Genomic DNA, 19,493 nt, shown 5'->3' with positions numbered 1-19,493 from the left:
CTCCTGACATAAACTGACAATACAATCACTCCTCAACATTGCCTGGATGACTTGGTAAATAATTTCATTTTGTTTGACATTACTTAATGAGTGCTGTAACTCACTCACTTGCATTCTGCTCACTTTCACCAACTGTAAACCCCCAGCAAGTGCCGGCCAGTGTTCCTTCTAATCTTTTAACAAAGGTTACAGATTACAGAATGACCTAGCTCACTATAGGGCTTATTCTTGTTTTTGAAAAAAAAAAAACATTAAATCAGTCAGGAGAGGCTTAGAAACTCAGAATTGTTTTGCCCAGCTACAAGAGCACAGTAAATTTTTCATTTCTGGAAAACTTAAGTGCAATGCATTAAAGAACATAGCTTGTTTATCAATGTGAATATAAATAAAACTGAATTAAGAGCAGTAATTCTCTGAGGTATCTTGTTAAATATAAGACTTGGAAGTAGTCCCTTTCTTGAAGAGTTTACTGGAACGGATGGCCTGACATATGTAGGAGTATTAAATAAATGAAAAATCTCTAGAGTCCTCTACAGAAAGCCCTATTAATGCACATAGATTACATGAAGGAATTACAAGGGTGTTTTAAAAAAAAAAAAAGGACAGAAATAAGAACGTGCACACTGTGATTTTATATTACGGCACAAAGGTGGCCATAATTCTGTGTCACTCCTCTCCATTCTTTTCCTAATAATATCTAGCATTCCATTTGCCTTTTTTTGACAATTACACAATGGACACATATTTCCCCAGATGCATCATTACAACTCTAACTTCATTTCCTGCCTACCCATAAAAGCTGACTCAAGGCCCATCAGCTTGCAAGAGTACTTTCCCCGCTTCATAATCATCACTTAACATTCAACCACCCCAAGCAATAAAACGATAGATTAAAATTAATTCACTTAAAATATTCTTCTGCAGTCCTCAGCAGCTGGTGTCCAGCATGAACTCTCATCTCACTACTGGCCCTTACGGAGGGGGTTGTGGGCTATTAATGGAAGAGTCATGTAGCACAACACCCTACTGCAACACCCTTGCCACAAATCCATGGGCAACCTCACCTGAGATCACTGCTTCTCTCTATTGCCTTTATCTGACACCCAGACCCAGGCATGCAGTCATTGTCTTTTTATTTTAGCATTTCACACACTGTGAATGCCAACTTTCAATTCCACTGGGAACCTTCCATGCACAATGTCCTTGTTTATATCTGTCTTCTGCTATGATGCTTAGAAAAACAGGACTAAGAAAAGGCTATGGTTATGACTAGCAGCTGACTCTGGCATTGGACTTGGACAGCCAGGGTAATGTTGCCTATATTTTCCTAAGTACATGGAAATTTTACAGGATAAAAGAGAAATAAAGTTCCTACCACATTAAATATCAAGCAGTTCAGTTTTTTTCAACAGGTGTCAGCAAGTGTTATAGATGATCCCTCTCTAAGCACAACATCTTTAAAAAGTTACCTTTAAAAGAATATGTAACAGGGGATGGACAAACACGGACAAAGTCCTCACCAGCACCTGCAGTGTAACTTTATTCCTCCTACTCTGAACTGTGTCTCTGTATCCACAGGTTATCTTCCACACCCCAAGAATCTCTCTCCTCCTTTTTCACATGACAACCTTCAACCCATTACTACATCTTCTATATCAAATAAAACTAACCTGTAATCAAATGCTTCTTTTTCTATCTGAACAACTCCCAGCAGCTGCAAGGAGTGACATTTTCTGCCTAAGACTGGCAGGTCTCTGAAAAGAGAGGACCATGGCCCTTAACGCTTCCCACCACATATTTCCAGACTTAGCTGTATGAGACTGCAACAGGCCACAACTGCCCTGAATTCTGATTGCCCCAAGAGGGCAACTATTTGAAGAGAAGTGGTACAGAAGAAGTCTAGCTCCTTACAGCTAGCAAAAGGACATGTACCTTTTGGCAACTTTGGCCAGAGCCTGCATTGCTAGCAGACAATTTGGACAAACTCTCTCCTGGCTGCAAACTCCAGGGTGATGAGCACCAAGAGTAGGACTTTGTTGCTGTTTCTCCAGGAAACTGTTGGGGTTCAGTGGACCTCTTGGGAAGGTGACAGCACAGGCATTTTTTTTTACCCTACCACTTACCTGGTGCCACAGACCTCCAACCTCAGCAACAATTCAGAGCCATCCAGTTTCGCAGCACAAAGCGCAGTGCAGGTCAAGCCTTGTGCTTCGTAGCCAAGTGTGGCTACATTTTAAATGCAACAGGTACTACAGAAAAAATAATGGTTCTTGCCATTTACTCCAGAGGGGTAATTCACTCCAGCAGGGTGAATTTTTCAACGTCTTTTGCATACTTCCAGTAATTTTCATTAACTCCAGGAGAGAGAGTATTACTGTTAAGTATTAATGCATCTAACTACGAGTCTGAAGAGTAAAGGTCAGACTCTCACATACTGTAATCAGCACAACTACTTTCAGCTTGCTAAAGCACAACAGTTTACAGAAGCCAAGGTTCTTTGACTTCAAGTCAATTCACCAGGTTATAAATTTGACCGTGCAGAATATACCTTGATTTATCAAGATGAAAGAACGAATAAGGGGGAAATGAAACCCTCAAAATATTACCAGGCTTCTTGTAAAGCTTAGTGCTTTGAACAGATAGCCATTGGTACTTCTAGCAACATAAATATTTCTCTTAAACAGATGCAATTGTTACAAATCTTTGTTCCACATGTCACCAACTTATATAAGGCACTCAACAATCCAGAACAAGAGGAAGTATTTGAATTTGCCTATGCCACAGTTTTTCAAGTGGTTATTCTCACCCCTCCCCTCACTGAAAAAAAAATAATGCTCAGCAAGTGAAAAAGCAGCTCTTTTTTAAGAGCACTGTCAATCACTGTTAGAATAAGAGAAAACAAGATGTTCTCTTACTGCCTCTCCTACTCAGGAAGGGGATGCAAACACTTGTTCAGTCCAGCCAATCTCCCCAGGGCTGCCCCAAAACACAACAGAACTCTCTGTCTTCTGGTGGATCACCAAACCAAACTGCTTTACTCCAAGACCTGGAAGGGTTTCAAAAATTCTCCTTTAGTTTGCCATCAGTCATAGAGATGTCTTAGCTTCCACCTTGGTTCTGCCAGGACTCGCAGTCATGAAACAGCAGTACTGGTTTATATAAAGAGGCTGCTGATGAGTGCCTGGGGAAGAAAGGCAGGTACAGAAGAGCCGGACATGTAAGAGTCAGCTTGCTCAAATTAGTTTAATAAAGTTCCCCATGCACACAAAGGCAAAGATGCCCAGTGCAGCAGGCATAGCTACTGCAGCATACTTAAAAGACAGAAGGAGGAAGGACAACTGCCTGCAGAGCAAAACAAACAAGAAATCTCGCAGAGCCAGGGGATAAACCAAAGCTTCAAAGCTGTTAAGCAAGACAACAATAACAGCCTCTACTTTCCAAACAATGAATCAGCAGGACTTAAAGGGCATATCAGCACCACGACAATTCAGGCCAAGTCAGTCTAACTATAAAAACACAGTCTTAGTTTAGTAAAAACGGAGTAGGTTATTTCCTCTGCTCTTCCTGCTCTTCCATAGCATGTGCCTGATATAACAGAAGCCAAAATACAGGCTTAATCTTAGAGTGTCTCTGCCCTTCAGGGCATCACTCATTTCTGAAGTTGTCCTTGGTGTGCAGGCAGGCTCATTTTGTTCTGCAGGACTGCCTTTGCATTCACTGAAGAGATCCATTGATAGTTAAAAGACAATAGCTTTTAAAAAATGCCCACAGGCTAATTAGTCTCAGATTGGAGGAACAGACTTTTTTATTTTTAATGGCAATGTTCTTATATCATATAAAACACACTAATTGTGCAGACAGGATCATTCAAGTTGGTGGAGGAGACACTATTTTCATAAGTGACCTGAAAGCAATACTGGAAGTTTGTGGGACTTCAATTTTACATTTGTAACACAACTCCTTTTCCATTGTAGCAGCTTGCCAACACAGATCCATTTAGCTTCTCTGTTTAGGACTGGGACCACAGGCCAGCCTGAATACTGTGACTATTCACTGAAAGGAGTGCTGGATGAAGTACATGGACCTTGCCAGCCTATTTCCCAATTCAGTAGAAACATGTACAGACCTGTATGCAATATTGGTGTGCTCTCTCAGGCAAAGACACAACCTAGTTTAAGTTTAGAAATCTGTTGTGCAATGCTTGCTAAATGTCACCAAGAAAGCTGTCACTAGGAACTTCGGTCTTCCCAGAACATTTCAAACAACAGCAAGACAGGAATGGAAAAATCTCTGAAAGCTTTATGAAGTCAGGCATTAAAAACACCTTCCTCTTTTTCACTGTGGTGAGAAACCTTGTGCCTTTTTTTGTCTTACAGTTCAATGAGACCACTATGCAGATCCTCTTCCTCTGAATATCCAGAGGAAATGAGAACCCTGTTACAGTTTTCCAGATCCTTACTGAGCATCCTTATAGATCACTTGTATCTGCCAGCTCTATCCTCTCTCCAGGACTCTCTGGTCTTGTCAACTAATCAGTCATACCTGCCTCTGCTTTAAACAGAGATATCAGTATATACCCTGTCTGATAAAAATGCAGTTTGCCTCCATGCAATGTGAATTGCCTTGTACTGTATATTTCCAGAATTGTCCACATAAGAACAACCTCTATTTACAGGTATAGATACCCCAAAGAAATGTTTTTGTAGCATGTGAGCTCTATAATTTCAAGGTAATACATCTGAATTCCTATTCATTTGCATTTCAGATAGGCTGTTAGGAAATAACAAAATAAGAAAACAAGTGAAACCAAGCTACTGAAAAATGAAACAGTCAGATGAGTTAAATGATATTCTTGATAAATGCAACAATTTGGTTATAGAAGGGTTGTTTGAATTGTGGTAGCCTTACAAAGCACCTGGGCTACCTTAAGCACCTCTCACTTTCTCACTCATAAGGCTGTAAATATTCTGAAGCCTGATGACAAACTATTTTCCTTCTCCATCTCCCTGGTACAGTAAAGAAATTATGGACAAATGGGCTAATGGAATTTCACCTGCCAGAACAGCATCCTCCTCATCCTCCCATCTCCATACTTCACCCCAGAGCAGGTTCCCTAAATGCTGCTAGGCAGGTGAAGCTGGAGCATTCACAGCTGGAGAGACAACAAAGGCACCTGTGTCATATGCTCAGTTCCAACAAGGCTTCACACCCCAAGGAGAAAAACAGCAACTGCACAGGCAAGCTATGCCTAGTAGCAAAAGCAGCCATCTCCATTTAGTCAAGAGGCTTCTCTAAGTTACAACCATGGTCAGCAGAAGATCTAGACACTTTACCAGTTGTGCCTGTACAAAGAAGAGGGGTCCACCCACTCCACTCAAGATGTTGCAGTCCATTCTCCTTCCATTCTGCACAATATGGCTAGTTAAAAAATGGCCAGTCTGAATACAACTTTGATTAAAGGAATTAGCTGGATGGCCACATTCAGAGGGTAGTGGCCAACAGTAAAATGTCTGGATGGAGATCAGTGACAAGTGGTGTCCCTCAGGGGTCCATACTGGGACAGTACTGTTTAATGTCTTCACAAAGTCAGCAGCATCGAGTGCACAGTCAGCAAGTCTGCACATGACACCAGGTTGAGTGGTGCGGTTGACACACCTGAAGGATGAGATGCCATCCAGAGGGACCTGGACAAGTTCAAGAAGTGGGCCCATGGGAACCTCAAGAGGTTCAACAAGACCAAGCTGAAGGTGCTGCACCTGGGCCAGGGCAAGCCCCGATATCAGCACAGGCTGAGGGGTGAATAGATTGAGAACAGCCCTGTCAAGAAGGACTTGAGGGTGCTGTTGTTTAAAGAAGCTGAAGAAGCATAGCCAGCAGATTGAGGGACGTGATTCTGCACCCCTACTCCACACTCGTGAGACCCCATCTGGAACACTGCATCCAACCCTGGGGTTCTCAGCACAGAAAAGACATGGAGGTTTTGAAGCTGGCCCAGAGAAAGACCACAAAAATTATCAGATGGTTGGTTAATATCAGCACCTTTCCAATGAGGAAAGGCTGAGAGAGTTCTGCCTTGAGAAGAGAAGGCTCCAAGGAAACCTTATTACAGCCTTTCAGTACTTTTCCCCAGGTCTTTCGTACTACAGCCTTTACACAGCTAGAAAGGGTCAAGGCAGCTTGAAGGCTGAGAGAAGACTTTTGATCACACTCACTGCACATGTAGTGAAAGGCTATAGCTCCTTAAAAACCTTCAAGGGAGAGGAAAGGTCCCCCAAAGGCACCCAACTCAATTGCATCAAGATGCCATGGGGGTAAGAAGAAAATCAAGTGCCAGTACAGAAAAGCCTCTTGAAAGATCAGTAATTTCCTCTGGCTCTGTCTTAATCAGGTGCCTCTTTCGTCTTCTGCTGCAGACTACCCATGCAATCAGCTGAACAAGTGGCTGGAACAAAGATGTGCCAGCTCTGCAGCATCTGTAGGTGAAACAGGACAGCAGGAGCACAAAAACATGTAAAGGTTAAAAACAGAAGAGTGACAAGGAAGATCCAACTGGACTTCAGAGCCACCTATTGCAGGACACATACCCCCCAGCATATTTACCATGCTGAAGTCATGGTACTCAGCTCCCTGCAACAGTTGTCTGCAGTTGTCTGCAACAGCTTCTCCAAGTCAGTGCTTTGAGGATGATGCTTTACAAAGAGAAACTTTGTCAGTTGTTTATCAGCACTCTCCAGCTGACTCAGAGCAACTGGTCAAAACAAAGAGCTATAGCTTACAGCGTTCAGAACAGAATGGCACAACAAAAAACACAAGACAGACTGATCCAGCCCTCAGTTTAAAGGAAAATGACTAAAACAATTTCACATTTAATGCAAGTGTTCTTGCAACTAAAACTTCATCATAAAATCATGGTTAGGGCTGGAAGGGACCTCAAAGATCATCCAGTTTCAATTCATCCTGCCATTCACTAGACCAGGTTGCTCAAGACCCCATCCAACCTTGCCTTGAACACCTGCAGGGATGGGGTATCCATAACTTCTCTGGGCAACCTGTTCCAGTGCTTCATCGTCCTCTGAGCAAAGAAATTCTTCCTAACACCTAATGTAAACCTGCCCTCTTCCAGTTTAAAATCATAGTCCCTTGTGCTGTCACTATCTGCCCACATAAAAAGTCCCTCTCCCTCCTTTTAGTAACCCTCCTTAAGTTACTGGAAGGCTGTAATGATGTCTCCCTGAAGTCTTCTCTTCGCTGAACAAGCCCAGCTCTCAGCCCACTTTCACAGGAGAGTTGCTCCCTCTGATCATCTTTGTGGCCTCCTCTAGACCCAGTTTAACAAGTCCATGTATTTCCTGTGCTGAGGATCCCAGACCTCGACACGGTACTCCAGGTGAGGGTTTCACAAGGGCAGAGTAGAGGGGTAGAATCAGATCCCTTGACCTACTGGCCACACTGCTTTTGATGTAGCCCAGGATGTGCTTGCTTTCTGGCAATGTGCAAGTGCACACTGTTGGCTTGTGTCCAGCCTTTCACCAACAAGAACTCCCAAGTCCTTCTCCACAGGGCTGCTCCCTAATGACGACTTCTCCCACTCTCTGCTTATTTCTGGGATTGCCCCAACCCAGGTGCAGCACCTTGCACTTGGACTTGCTGACTTCTTGAGTTTATCGTGCCTAGGCACCCTGCATAAACACTGCAAGGTTCAAGCCCTCACACATGTGGCCTCCTTCATCACTGTCACTGGTTACCCACTACAGCACCCATAAATTCACACACCACCATGTCAGTGTCATACTTCAGTAATAACACAGATGTCTCCAGTGAAAAACCAGTCCTCCTAATACTTCTGCAATGTTAAGACATACTCAAGCCGAAACGCCTCCCCATGTATAAAAGGGAAATAACAGTAACACATCTTTCTTCAAAAAAGAAGAATTTGAGTTACTTAAACAAACAGAGTGGATTGCAGCTGAACTTAACGCACAGTAGGACTTCATAAGCTATGACCACATTTTGTCAGAAAAATGTGATATTGACCCCGTTGCCTGGACACTCCCACAATACTCAAAGACTTGGAGACATTCTCAACACTGGAGCACTCAGACCAGCTGTAACACAGCCCTGCACCTGTGGGGCCTATCACCAGAGGCACACAATGTAAGCTACGTATGTATCCTCTGCACACAGAGGCTCGGTGAGTTTGCTCTGTCCTCTTAGCAGGGGGGAAAACAAGGAATTCCCTCCCAAACACATGTAAGATACTGAGTGGACCAAGGAGAGACAGGCAGTGTTTCACATAAACCCAGCGCTTTTCACTTCAGTGATGTAAACAGGATGTAAGCAGGAGGTTTGCAATCCCTCTTCCACCTTGTCTCTTAAAAACTGAACAAAGAACATAAAAATACATTCAAAAATCCTGAAGATACTAGAACAAAAAACACTGCTAACCTTAGCTACAATAACACACACATACCTCCACAGCACTTACAGTTACAGTTTTTAAAGAAATGTTAGATACTATTAAATGTGCATCGAATTATTAATCTACATAACCCCAAAATAAGCTTTCTTCCACTTTTAACATGGGTAATCTCAGGATTATCTATGGTATCTCAACACTTCTTATCACCACAAAACAAAACAAGTTAAAAAACAAGACAGTCCAGTTGCCATAGCAACCTCTATTTCTCATTCCTATAGGGCTTCATTTCCAAGCTACATCACGCAGAGAAGTGTATAAAACTATAGGATTTGACCAAAAAAAAACCAACCTGGAAAGAAGAGAGGGAGACAAAAATGCAAAAACCTAGGGAACAGTCCTGTGTCAACTGGGTAAGAACATTTAGTATTTTCTCCAGTCTGGTTACTATAAAGCTATTGACATCGTCGGGAAACAAAAGGCAAATGATTCACAGAGTAGTGAATCAGGAAAACAAAACACACAAGGCACTAATTCCAGAAAGGCTAGCAAGTTGAAAGTGCTAATCTCTGTGATTTTTTTTTTTTAAATGCCTATTCTTAATTTTATTCACTTCAAGTATTTTAATGAGATTCCTGTTAGGAAAGTGTGAGGATTTTAGTTCCACCACTTAGGCTTGAGTCATTGATGAGATTCAGGACTATATTTATCTTGAATTAAAGGAACAGTACTTTCACATGAGTAAGATCATGTAAAATTCATAGATGCCGAGCATTTACATCTATCTAGAGAACAGAAGCCTGCAGTGACAGGTTACATACACCACTGACAAATACACCAGTACTTCTAAGGCATAGCAGCTTTGCTCACAAAACAGTAAAATTCAAAATGTACCCCCAAAAACTATAAATCTTTCCAGAAAGGGACCAAATTATACCAAGGTCTTGTTTATTTTGGTTTGGCGGTGTTTGGTGTGGTCTTTTCAATAGATCAGAGTGACAGAGCAAGTTCCTGTAGCACTTGTTCTTAATTTACTATGCAACATTATCAGCTGTTAATTTATACACATGAATTACCAACACATGCTGAAAGGTTCTTGAGGCTTCCCATGAGAGCACATTTAAGAAAAAAGTTACACTGAGCAAAAGCAAAAATGAAAAAGTTACACTGAAAAAGTGTAATATATTTCCATTATCTAGTGGATTTATTTTTTAAATAATCTGTTTGCCCTACTTGAAGAAAAAGTGCTTGAATGAAGAATACAACAGCTTCAAGAAATCTCAAGGCATTTGCCATACTGGAGCTATTCTGGAGCAAAGAAAATATAATAGGAATAGAACAAGAGAGGTAAAAACCAGAATGGACACAACAATATTTAGCTGTTTTGAAGAGTATTTTTGACATTACAGTATTTTTACCTCCTCCTCTGGCCTATTTTTGAAAAAAGGATTCAGCTGGTGAGGTCTAACAAGTCTCAGCTGCTGTTAATTAACTTCTTCACACGAGAAACTACAGGTGTGTAAGTCAACAGCACAGAAATCAAAACAGGAACCTTTTAATTTGTTTTTGGTTTTAAGGTTACATCTCTTCTTCCACACCTTGTCATTTTGGATCACATGTCTGGTTTCTCACTCAGCACCTTCTGTTTACAGAGCTAAGTCTGCCCAGCACCCAGACAGAGGGTTAGAGCATCAAACATAATTGCAAGCACCATTTTCCCAAAGTTTCAACCCCTTTCAGGATAAAGGAGTTGTGACTGCTTTTTGGAAGGGCTGCTATTACCACCAATGACAACCCTCCAGCAGTGAGGGCAGACACACTGCTCACAGCTCACACACACACCTGCCGGGTACAACTGTTCCAGTGTGGCACTATGCCACCGGCATATCCTACGGCATCTGTGGCCACCCAGAACGTGGGCATCGACTTGCAAAAACGTCCTGAGAGTTTCAAGTTACCTAAACATTTGCGAACACGCAAAAATTTTGAAGTCAGCTCTTCCAGCGCTCCTTATCGACACTGTTTTGAGAAGGGCTTGAATGAGAAAAATGCAGTTTTTCCTGGGACATTACTCAGCCCACACCTTTGATTCAAGTCTGAGGGCTTCCTTCTATAGCAGATACATTCCAGGACTGCAAGTCCCCATCAGTTTCCCATGCAAATTTGTATGTAGGATGATGTACACTCACTCTGTCACCCCAACTAAATTCTGAAGAAAATCTGTCATCTCACAAAAGGTATTTTTTATTCTGAAAGAAAGCATCCACAATCTCAAACAGGACTAGCCTTTTCACTCTATGTTCAGATCCTTCCCTCACGCCATCTTCATGCTTAGAGGAATCTTAGCAATTTCCTTGTATTCTTCTGCCTTCTTTTGAAAATCTCAACCAAAGAAGATCCCAGCCACGTAACGATTTCAGCATTGAGGAAGTATTTTTGTTTGAATCACTTAAGGAACTGGATAGTAGAGTATTTCTACGTTCAGTGGCTTAACAAGGTTTATCAGTTATTATTTCCACAATCTGTAGAGAAAGTATTGCAGAAGAAGGACAGATTCGCTTCCTGAATTACAGCATGACAAACCAAGACACTACAAAGTGACACAATCTGCCCAGCAGAAAGAAAAACAATGAGGAACAGAGATTTTTTTTTTTTTTATGTATTCTTGCACTTGAACTGGATGTCCAATTTTCTAGCCACTGTAATCTAATACTACCCTGCAGAATGATACAGTGCTCTGATTTTAACACCTGAAGATCAAATAATTCAGTTATCTAAAAGAAAATCTGTTTAGCCAAGTATTCAGAATGTCTCTAGCACTATTCTGTGTGTAAACCTCCAGGGATGGATTAAATTGTAGTTCAAACACAGCATTATTTATTCTAACTATTAGTTCTTTAGATCTAAAAAAACATTACTTTTTCATAAGTCGCATGACAACTATATCATACAACTGGTATTTAAAAGGAAGCTAAGTACGTGAGCGATATGACCACATTACATTCAGAATCCTAAACATATATCCAAGTGAATAATTCATATTCAATTCCAAACAGGAAAAAAAGCAAACATATAAAAAAATTCAAATGCATGTGTTCTTCACATAAATATATATGAATATATATGTATGAGTATATACACAAACACATGTAAACACTCCCATTCTTCTAGAGTCAACCAAATAAAAATATTTCAATAAAAACAGGAAGTGAAATTAGAGGTTGACTGTACTCTACTGAAAAACAAACTTTGACAAGGGAGACAACAGTAGTCAATGATACGGTTTAAAAGGAAGACTACTGTGGTAGCACACTTCAAAACAAAACAAAACAAAAGAAGTACACTTCCAGTGTGTTTTTTATCACACTGTGATACACACACGTTAGCTTTTGCTCTCTGCTTAGGAGTGTTTCCTAACAGGCTCCTCTCAAAACTGAAAGGTGCCACGAAATAAAAATGCTGGGTAAAAAACCCAAACAAACCAACTAAAAGGAACAGGAGTTGATCAGCACATACTATTTTATCCCTTAAAAAGGTGTATATGCTATACATACAACCTACACTTTCCCCATTGGAGCTGAGTTAAGCTAAATACATTCAGGTAATTTAGTCGCCTCTTTTCCACACATGTTGCAAAAGCAGTTTTGCCAAAGAGACTTCTGTGAGCCAGCTCAGGATGGACCTAATTGAGCAACAAGTAGCCCAGAAGAAAGTCAGTTTGAGCCAATGAGATGCAGAGCTAGAAACAACTCGAAGAAACCAGTGACATAACCAAAAAGCAAAGGTCACCCAGGGATAGCCTGACTGAATGATAATTCAAAGCTCCCCCACGAGAAGAAAGCTCCAAAATCAGGAAGGGAACCTTCCTGGTTCTCTATGGGATACCAAGTAGCAAAGTAAGTGAGGGACAAGTTATAAAGACCCTGTAATGAAAAACGAGAAAATAGACAAACAAGCAAAGAGACCCTGCCCAGAAGTAACCCATTGGAAAAAATGTAGCAAAATTCCTTATCCCTGGACTAATAATTCACAATAAGTGTGGTGGTGGGTGGGAAAAATAGAAACATTTGTTACAAACTGCCAAGAGGTAAACAAAAATTGAAAACCTTGTACGCCTTGTGCCATTCCCCGCCACCCCCCCACCGCAGCAGAAGCAGGAGACCCCCACCTTGGGTTGCAATTACAATTGGGTAACTAACACCCATTATACATAACCCAGAGTGGGTTATAAAGCAATTGTCAATGCAAAGTGACTGCTTAATGGGCTTATTTTACATGGAAAACCCCAGGACACTAACTAACATTACTGAGAAAACATGGAAATAAAAATAACATCACTACCAGAAAGGAATTGCTGAACAATAAACTGAGGGAGGGCTGAGGAGTCACACAGAGATGTGTGTTGCTGAGCAAGATGCACCACAATCTATTTTAATACAAACTTCCACATCTATAAAGAAGGAAGGCATGCCGTCTTCAGAGCAAGGGTAGATGTTACTGATTTCCAAAAAGAAAGCAAACTTGAAGCAGGGAGTGCATCAGCCCACAGCAAATGCACATAAACATCACAGAAAATCGGAACAGGCCAGTGCTTCTCCACCCATGAAGTAATGAGGCCACTTCTGACTGAAATGCTGTGCAAGTTTTAAACAAAATGCTGTTAAATGACTAGTACAGTACTTAGAAAATGTTTTATGCGGAAATCCTTGGAGTTTAATGTTCTTTGTTTATCACAAAACTAGTCAGGCATTTATCTCCCACACAACTGCAAGAAAGAATGAATAGCTTTTCAGACCCTTAAGCACAGCACTGCAAGAACTATGGTCCGTGGGAAACTTCCCAGAGAAAGACTGAAAATTTTGTGCAAGATTAAAATGACCAGAGGTTATTAGCCTTGAAGATGGCTGAGGAACACCTGAACACAGAAAGTCTAAGCAATATGTGATGAAACACCATCTAGAAAGGAAACCTGCAGAGCCACATCAGCAGCCACTGCGTACCATGAGGGGTTGATGAGTACACCTTTAGTGCTTTTGGAACTCATCACTGAGTCAGACTGAAGCAGTAAAGCAGATGATACATGAAAGTGCTGTGCAAAGCTTGGTATTGGATTACTGGCTTTAGCACTTTCTGCAGTAAGTTATTTACTGACTAATTGAGTTTCTGGACTGAAATTTGGGCTAATGTTATCAACACAAACTATAGCTTCCAGCTACAAAAGCTGTGTGCATCCTCACAAAGCTCCCTGTCTTTTTCTCTGCATCACTGATGGTGACAATGATATTTTCCTCTGATATGCTGTCAGGAGGCAGGGAAAAGAGAAGTATAAATTCTCTTCTGTACAAAATGCATTATCCTTCAAATCCAGACCAGTAAGTTGCATTTTTCAATGTGTCAGTCAATGCTACAAACATTTTTCCCAACATGTATTTCAGCTTGACCAGAACTGAGCCAAGTTTCTGTGTTAGGTTTTATTTTGGGGAGTGGTTTTTTGTTTCAGGGGTTTTTTTCCCCTTTTTTGACAGTCTGTGTTTGTTCACAAGATGAATTCAGAGTCACATGGCTTCATCTAAGTTTCAAATGCAGCAAAGTCACATCCACTCAACAGCATCTCAACCACAAACTCAAAATGCATCTCAACATCAATCATCTTATTGATGCATGGAAAGGCCCCACCACTGGCAAGGAAACCAATGAAGAATAAAGCCAGCAAGTCTCGAAAATTCCAACTGGTTGGAGGATAGAAGTAAGATTTTACTATGGTTTTACCTTCTTGCAGCTTTTATTTTTAGTTCAAAATGCTTCAAAAGCAAGCCAAGCTTGTCACAAGAAGGAAGAGTTTGTTTTCCTTTTGAACTGCAAGAATTTAGGCTACTGGGGGAATCTCATACATTGCTCACTTCCTTCAAAGCAGAGCTAAATGAAACCTGCAAGGTCAAATATGTTTCAGACGTCTATCTCAACAACAGAACTAACTAGAAAAGATGTGTCTTCAAGGGTATTGCTTCGTCTCCTTATTCCTTGCTACTATTCCCATATCTCAACAAACTCCCTGCTCATCTGACTCCCAGCCTCAAACTAAAACACACATTCCTTATCTAATTTCTTAAAACAGCCTTTAAATACAGCAGACTGCATTCAAAACATGTCCAGAATATGCACCTGCAGACCGCTGCAGAGGTGTTGCCCGAACATCTCCAGACTCTCCTACACCAGCAAGGAACAACATGGCTTGCCCATGTCCGGGACATACCTGTATGAATCACAGCAGCTTTATGGCTGTCTTGCCAAATCAGAGATTTATGGCATAAGCATAACTCAGATTCACCATGTACATTTTAGTCTGGAAAAGCTGCAGTGTTGTCAGCCAACATCCAGATCAGATTAGGAGAAACAAAGATTTATCTATCTTGGAATATCTTTGGAGGTTCTGCTCAGAATACAAAGCCTAAAAACAAAAATAATTTCAAAATGCCCAAACCCTCAAAAATAAATACAAAACCAGAAAACAAGGACGCTGTTTCCCAAAGTATTATTTGACTTAGAGCCTTCATATCAAGACAGGTTCCATACCTGCTTAAATGGCATTTCCCTAGTAGAAACAGACCAAAAAGTCCATGACAGCAGCTTCCCATAAATGTTCTAATTAAATATGTACAGATATAAAGAACCTAAAAATGCTTAAACAGTTGTTAAATTTGCCAATAAACTTGCTTACTACTTAAATTCCTTACATTCTACCTTTGGCTAAAATAAGCCAAACAGAAACATTTTCACACTAAAAAGTTTTATAGCACTGGCAATACCTGCAGCCTGCAACATGTACAGATTCACAATTCTTCCTACTTTTTTATTCTTGAAGTGTTTTATGTAAAATAAAAACACTGTGAAAAGTGGTTTTATTGGTGGCTAGAAGTAAACCCAAACTCCAAATTAGCTAGCTATCTTTTAGTGTATGAAATTGGTTCTTCTGTGAACTACCAATGAGAGCTCTCCTTACTTCTTATACAGACTTCATATATTTAATATTTTTCATTTTTAAGATGCATATACACATGCACAAACCCTAGCCACTTACATTGCCTTTTTCTTGCCAAGCTTGAGGAAATTTAAACCCACTCTAACCTGGAATGTCCTGACTTTGAAAAACAAGAGCAATATAAGAGAGCAATTTTTCATGTTACAATTCAAGCATCACTTATTCTTTCACACATGCCAAAGGAAGTCACAGCTACAGATTGTGAAGTGGTAAGAAATATAGTCATTTACAAAGGGTTTACAGAAAACAACTCTGTGGGGTGGAGGAGGGTGCGGGAAAAAAAACACAGATGCAAATCTAGTTGACTGATGTTACAATAAGTACATGCACAGAAGTTTAATACTGTAAAATCTTCAGACCCAACTGGATGCGTAATCCACACAGCAAAACTGCTGCCTCCCCTGTAGAGTTTCACTTGTAAAAACACCTTGCTGATCTAGTAAGAGAAATGCAATTGTCCCCTGGAGTACCTTCACTCCCTTACAAAGTGCTCACAGCAGTGGTTCTGGCCTTGAACTGGAGAGGGAAGCAGTATTTTACTTTAAAAAAAAAAGGTTAGATGCAGGACACTTTGTGCCTTGCACAGAGAGCATCAGAGCATCTCTTCTACGTACTTTTCCGAGTTCACAAGAAGAAAAGCTAAAGACCACTTCTCTTGGCCTGCACTGTCAGAAGTGTTTCAAGAAATCATTTTATTTACTTGTATTTCTGCTACGCAGCAATGAAAGCCACACGGGTATGTGCCAGTCTGCTGAGTAGTTGACACATTTACTGAAAAACTCCACAGACTTGATAATTCACACACACACGCACATATACGTGTATATACAATCACACATACATTCACATTTCCAAGGGTCAATCACAATTAAAACTCAAATCCAGATCACCTGGACCACACAACCACTCAAAATAATAACAGCTAAGAGAGGCTGGGTTTTTTTTGGTTTGGTTTCTTTTCGTGCATGTGTGGAATTTTTTTCTCTTTTCTATAATTGATGGAGTCTCATCATCAGCACGCTTGGTCTCCTCCACAGTTTGGAAGCTTTCTGTATGGCAAATGACCAACTTAAGGGAACATCAACATAAACAGCATCAGGAGACTGAACATCTGAACGCAAGGATTTGGAACAGCAACCATTGTAAATTCACTCAGAAGAAGGCCCCTCAATGTCTTAACTTTGAAGCCTGTGGATGGTTTATCAAAGGGAAGCCAAATATCAGCTCAGCTGCAATTCCACTTGCAATGCTTTTAAACAGAATTTACTCAAAATATCATTCAAGAAATTGTATTAGCATTTACTAAGTGACTTCTCAAAAGCAGCCACCTTGAGCAAATGACCATCAGGTATTTTTTAAAGTTGCTGTTTAGAAGTAAGTTGTTTGAAGGACAAACATGACACTAAGAATAGTTGGGTGAAAACAGACAAATGAGTCAAAAAAATAAAATAAAATCGGCTCTTCACTCAAAGGAAACACTCATGTGCCAGGTGGCATTACAGGGTTTCCCCACACACTCTGAGCAAGGAATGTTACAGCTAATGAAAACTAAGAGTATTTTCTCACACAGGTGACTTGTTTGGGATGGAGTTTTAAGATGTAGGTGTAAAAGAGATATATTAACAGTGCAACTTGGAAATGCCTCATCAACACATGGTCATTAGACAGTGATGCTAGTGATCCTTATCCAGAATTCTGCCTGAAAAGCCAAAGGAGAAGAACAATTTCAGGATACAAACTGTCAGTGCACTTTTCAAACTAGGAACAAACCCTAAATTGTTGCAGCTATGGACTACCTTTAAGTATATAATGTGCAAATGGAAAGAAAAAAAGTTAGACATCCTGGGCAAACCTTTCACATTTTTCTACCTGTTACCATTACCAAAACCACTCAGTTTCAAGTGACAAAACTAACACCAGAATGCCCACTTTTTTGACTCCAATTTTTTTAAGTCAGTGACAGAATAAGAGACCACAGAAGACCAGCTTTGTGCATTTTCACAACGTAAGAAATTTTCAATTGAGTTTGGGGCTTTTTGGCTGATTAGGGTAAGCAGTGACTTTCTGCTATGCAGCCAGAACAACACATCCCATGGAGAAGTTTTAAGCAAATATTAAACCTTTCTTGCAAGACTTGCCTTGCACCACACAGGAACATGACTTCCACCCAATTTAATCGCGCACCCTCTTCACCCACAGCAGTGACAAAGGCAGGAGATGTATCAAGAACTGCATGGTACTTGTTCTACACCTACAGCCACGTGTGATACTCACCCAAACAATGAGGCTCTTGCACAACCCCACTCTTCCAGATGTGGTTTTGGAGCTGCAACCCAAGCTGGCTGGGCTGCATAGGCTCATGAAGACACCAGGGCGCCGTTTGGGTTTGGTTTGGTTTTTTGTTGTTTTTGTTTAAAGAGGCACACATAGATCCCCTCTTGTCCCTGTGAACCACTTGATTTCGCTGCATCAGAACAAGCCATGATTTTGTCACCTTCAGCTGAGGTCATGTAGGCCGACAAGGAGAGTTAGTGATTCTCTCTCCCCTCCCTGGCGTCAGACCAGGTTTAAAAGGTTCAAACTCCACACTGGTCTCAGTTCCTCCGTGCCATCAAGCATTTCAGCAACTAAGGGCACACCTGGGATGGATCCACTGTGAACTGCTGGGGTGGTGGGAGGCTCACAGTGGGGCCACCCCAGGATGGGCCATGGCAAACACCCGAGGTCACCACAAAGGAGTGAGCAGTGCCACACCTCTGAGTTTTTATTATTATTGTTAGAATTTTTATTATTATCATTACCAGGGTTGTGATTAGGTATTATAATTATTAAAATTATTATCGTTAGACTCACCATTGTCAGAATTTATTCTTATCACTTGTTAACAGGAGTAGAATTTTCAGCATTGTTGTTGGTTCCAGACTTGACTTCTCTGCTTTACTACTACTAGTATTAAAATATTTATTACTACTGTTAAAAAAAATTGTGTAGAATGTACTGTTTTTAATATCATATTTTGTGCTGTATTTTAGCATTATATTTCATTAACGTATTTCAGTATTGCGTTTCAGCACTGCATTTTAGTATTATATTTTAGGATCGGTTTTATTACTATGCTTTGTTATTATGCTTTAGTGTTATACAGTCCGTTGTTAGATGTTATTATTAGAGTTTCCACCGGCAGTATTTTTAGCAATTTCTTTTTCCTCCCCCCCACACCTTGCCCCGGACGGGTGCCCAGCCGGTCCCGCCCGGCCCCCGCGGCGCCCCGGCAGCCCCTTACCCTCGCACTGGTAGCCGGCCAGCCCCCAGATGAAGTCGGTGCAGTAGTGGCAGAAGGTGGGCTTGGTCAGGGTCACCCTGCGGAACGCGTGGCCCGGCGGGCTGCCGCCCCCCGCCGCGGCGCGGCCCCGCCCGCCCAGCACCGGGCTGGAGGCCGGGCTGCCTCCGCCGCCGCCGCCGCCGCGCAGCGAGCGCGCCCCGTCCGCCATGCCCGCCGCCCGCCCGCTCCGCGGCACCGGCGCTGCCCGCGCTTCCGCCACGGCCGCCGGCGGGGGCGGGCGGGGGCGGTGCCGCCTCACAGCCCGGGCGGGCGGCGCCGCGCTGCCCCCTGGCGGCAGCGCCCTCAGGGCTCCTCTCCCGGACACCGCCTGCCCGGGCAGCCCGTTCCGCGGTCCGGCCGTCCTTTCCGCGATGAAATTCCTCCTACTGCCCGCACTAAGACCGCCCTGGCACAGCTTGAGGGCGTCGCTGGTTGCCCCGGAGAAGAGGCCGACCCCCACCTCCTTTCACGTGGTTGCAGTGAGTGAAAGGTACACACTGAACCTCCCTGTCTCCAGGCGAAACAACTCCCGCTCCCTCAGCTGCCCCTCAGAAGACTTGTGCTCTAAACCCTTCCTTGCTCTCCTCTGGACTCAGAGGTGAGACCTTCAGTGTTTTACCACCACATTAAACCGCAGAGTTTTGCTACCCCATCCTCGTACTGTTTTAGAGCACACAGAGCTCCACCTCAGGATTTCTGATGCTGCACTGGGAGTA

General features: G+C 41.9%; 1 protein-coding gene across 1 annotated transcript in view; it reads right to left on the bottom strand.

The window, feature by feature from the left end:
• The window catches only part of DGKQ (diacylglycerol kinase theta), a 92,330-nt gene extending 73,384 nt beyond the window's left edge, over window positions 1–18,946 (bottom strand). Inside the window, exon 1 of the mRNA XM_050328894.1 lies at window positions 18,739–18,946. Within this exon, the coding sequence (XP_050184851.1) occupies window positions 18,739–18,946 (208 nt within the window). The remainder of the gene's footprint in view (window positions 1–18,738) is intronic.
• Between the last annotated feature and the right edge of the window lie 547 nt (window positions 18,947–19,493).

Source organism: Myiozetetes cayanensis, unplaced genomic scaffold, assembly GCF_022539395.1.
Source record: "Myiozetetes cayanensis isolate MyiCay16 unplaced genomic scaffold, myiCay2020 scf4, whole genome shotgun sequence".
NCBI lineage: Eukaryota > Metazoa > Chordata > Aves > Passeriformes > Tyrannidae > Myiozetetes > Myiozetetes cayanensis.
Note: the sequence above shows the minus strand (reverse complement) of the source record. Positions and strands in the feature narration are given on the sequence as shown.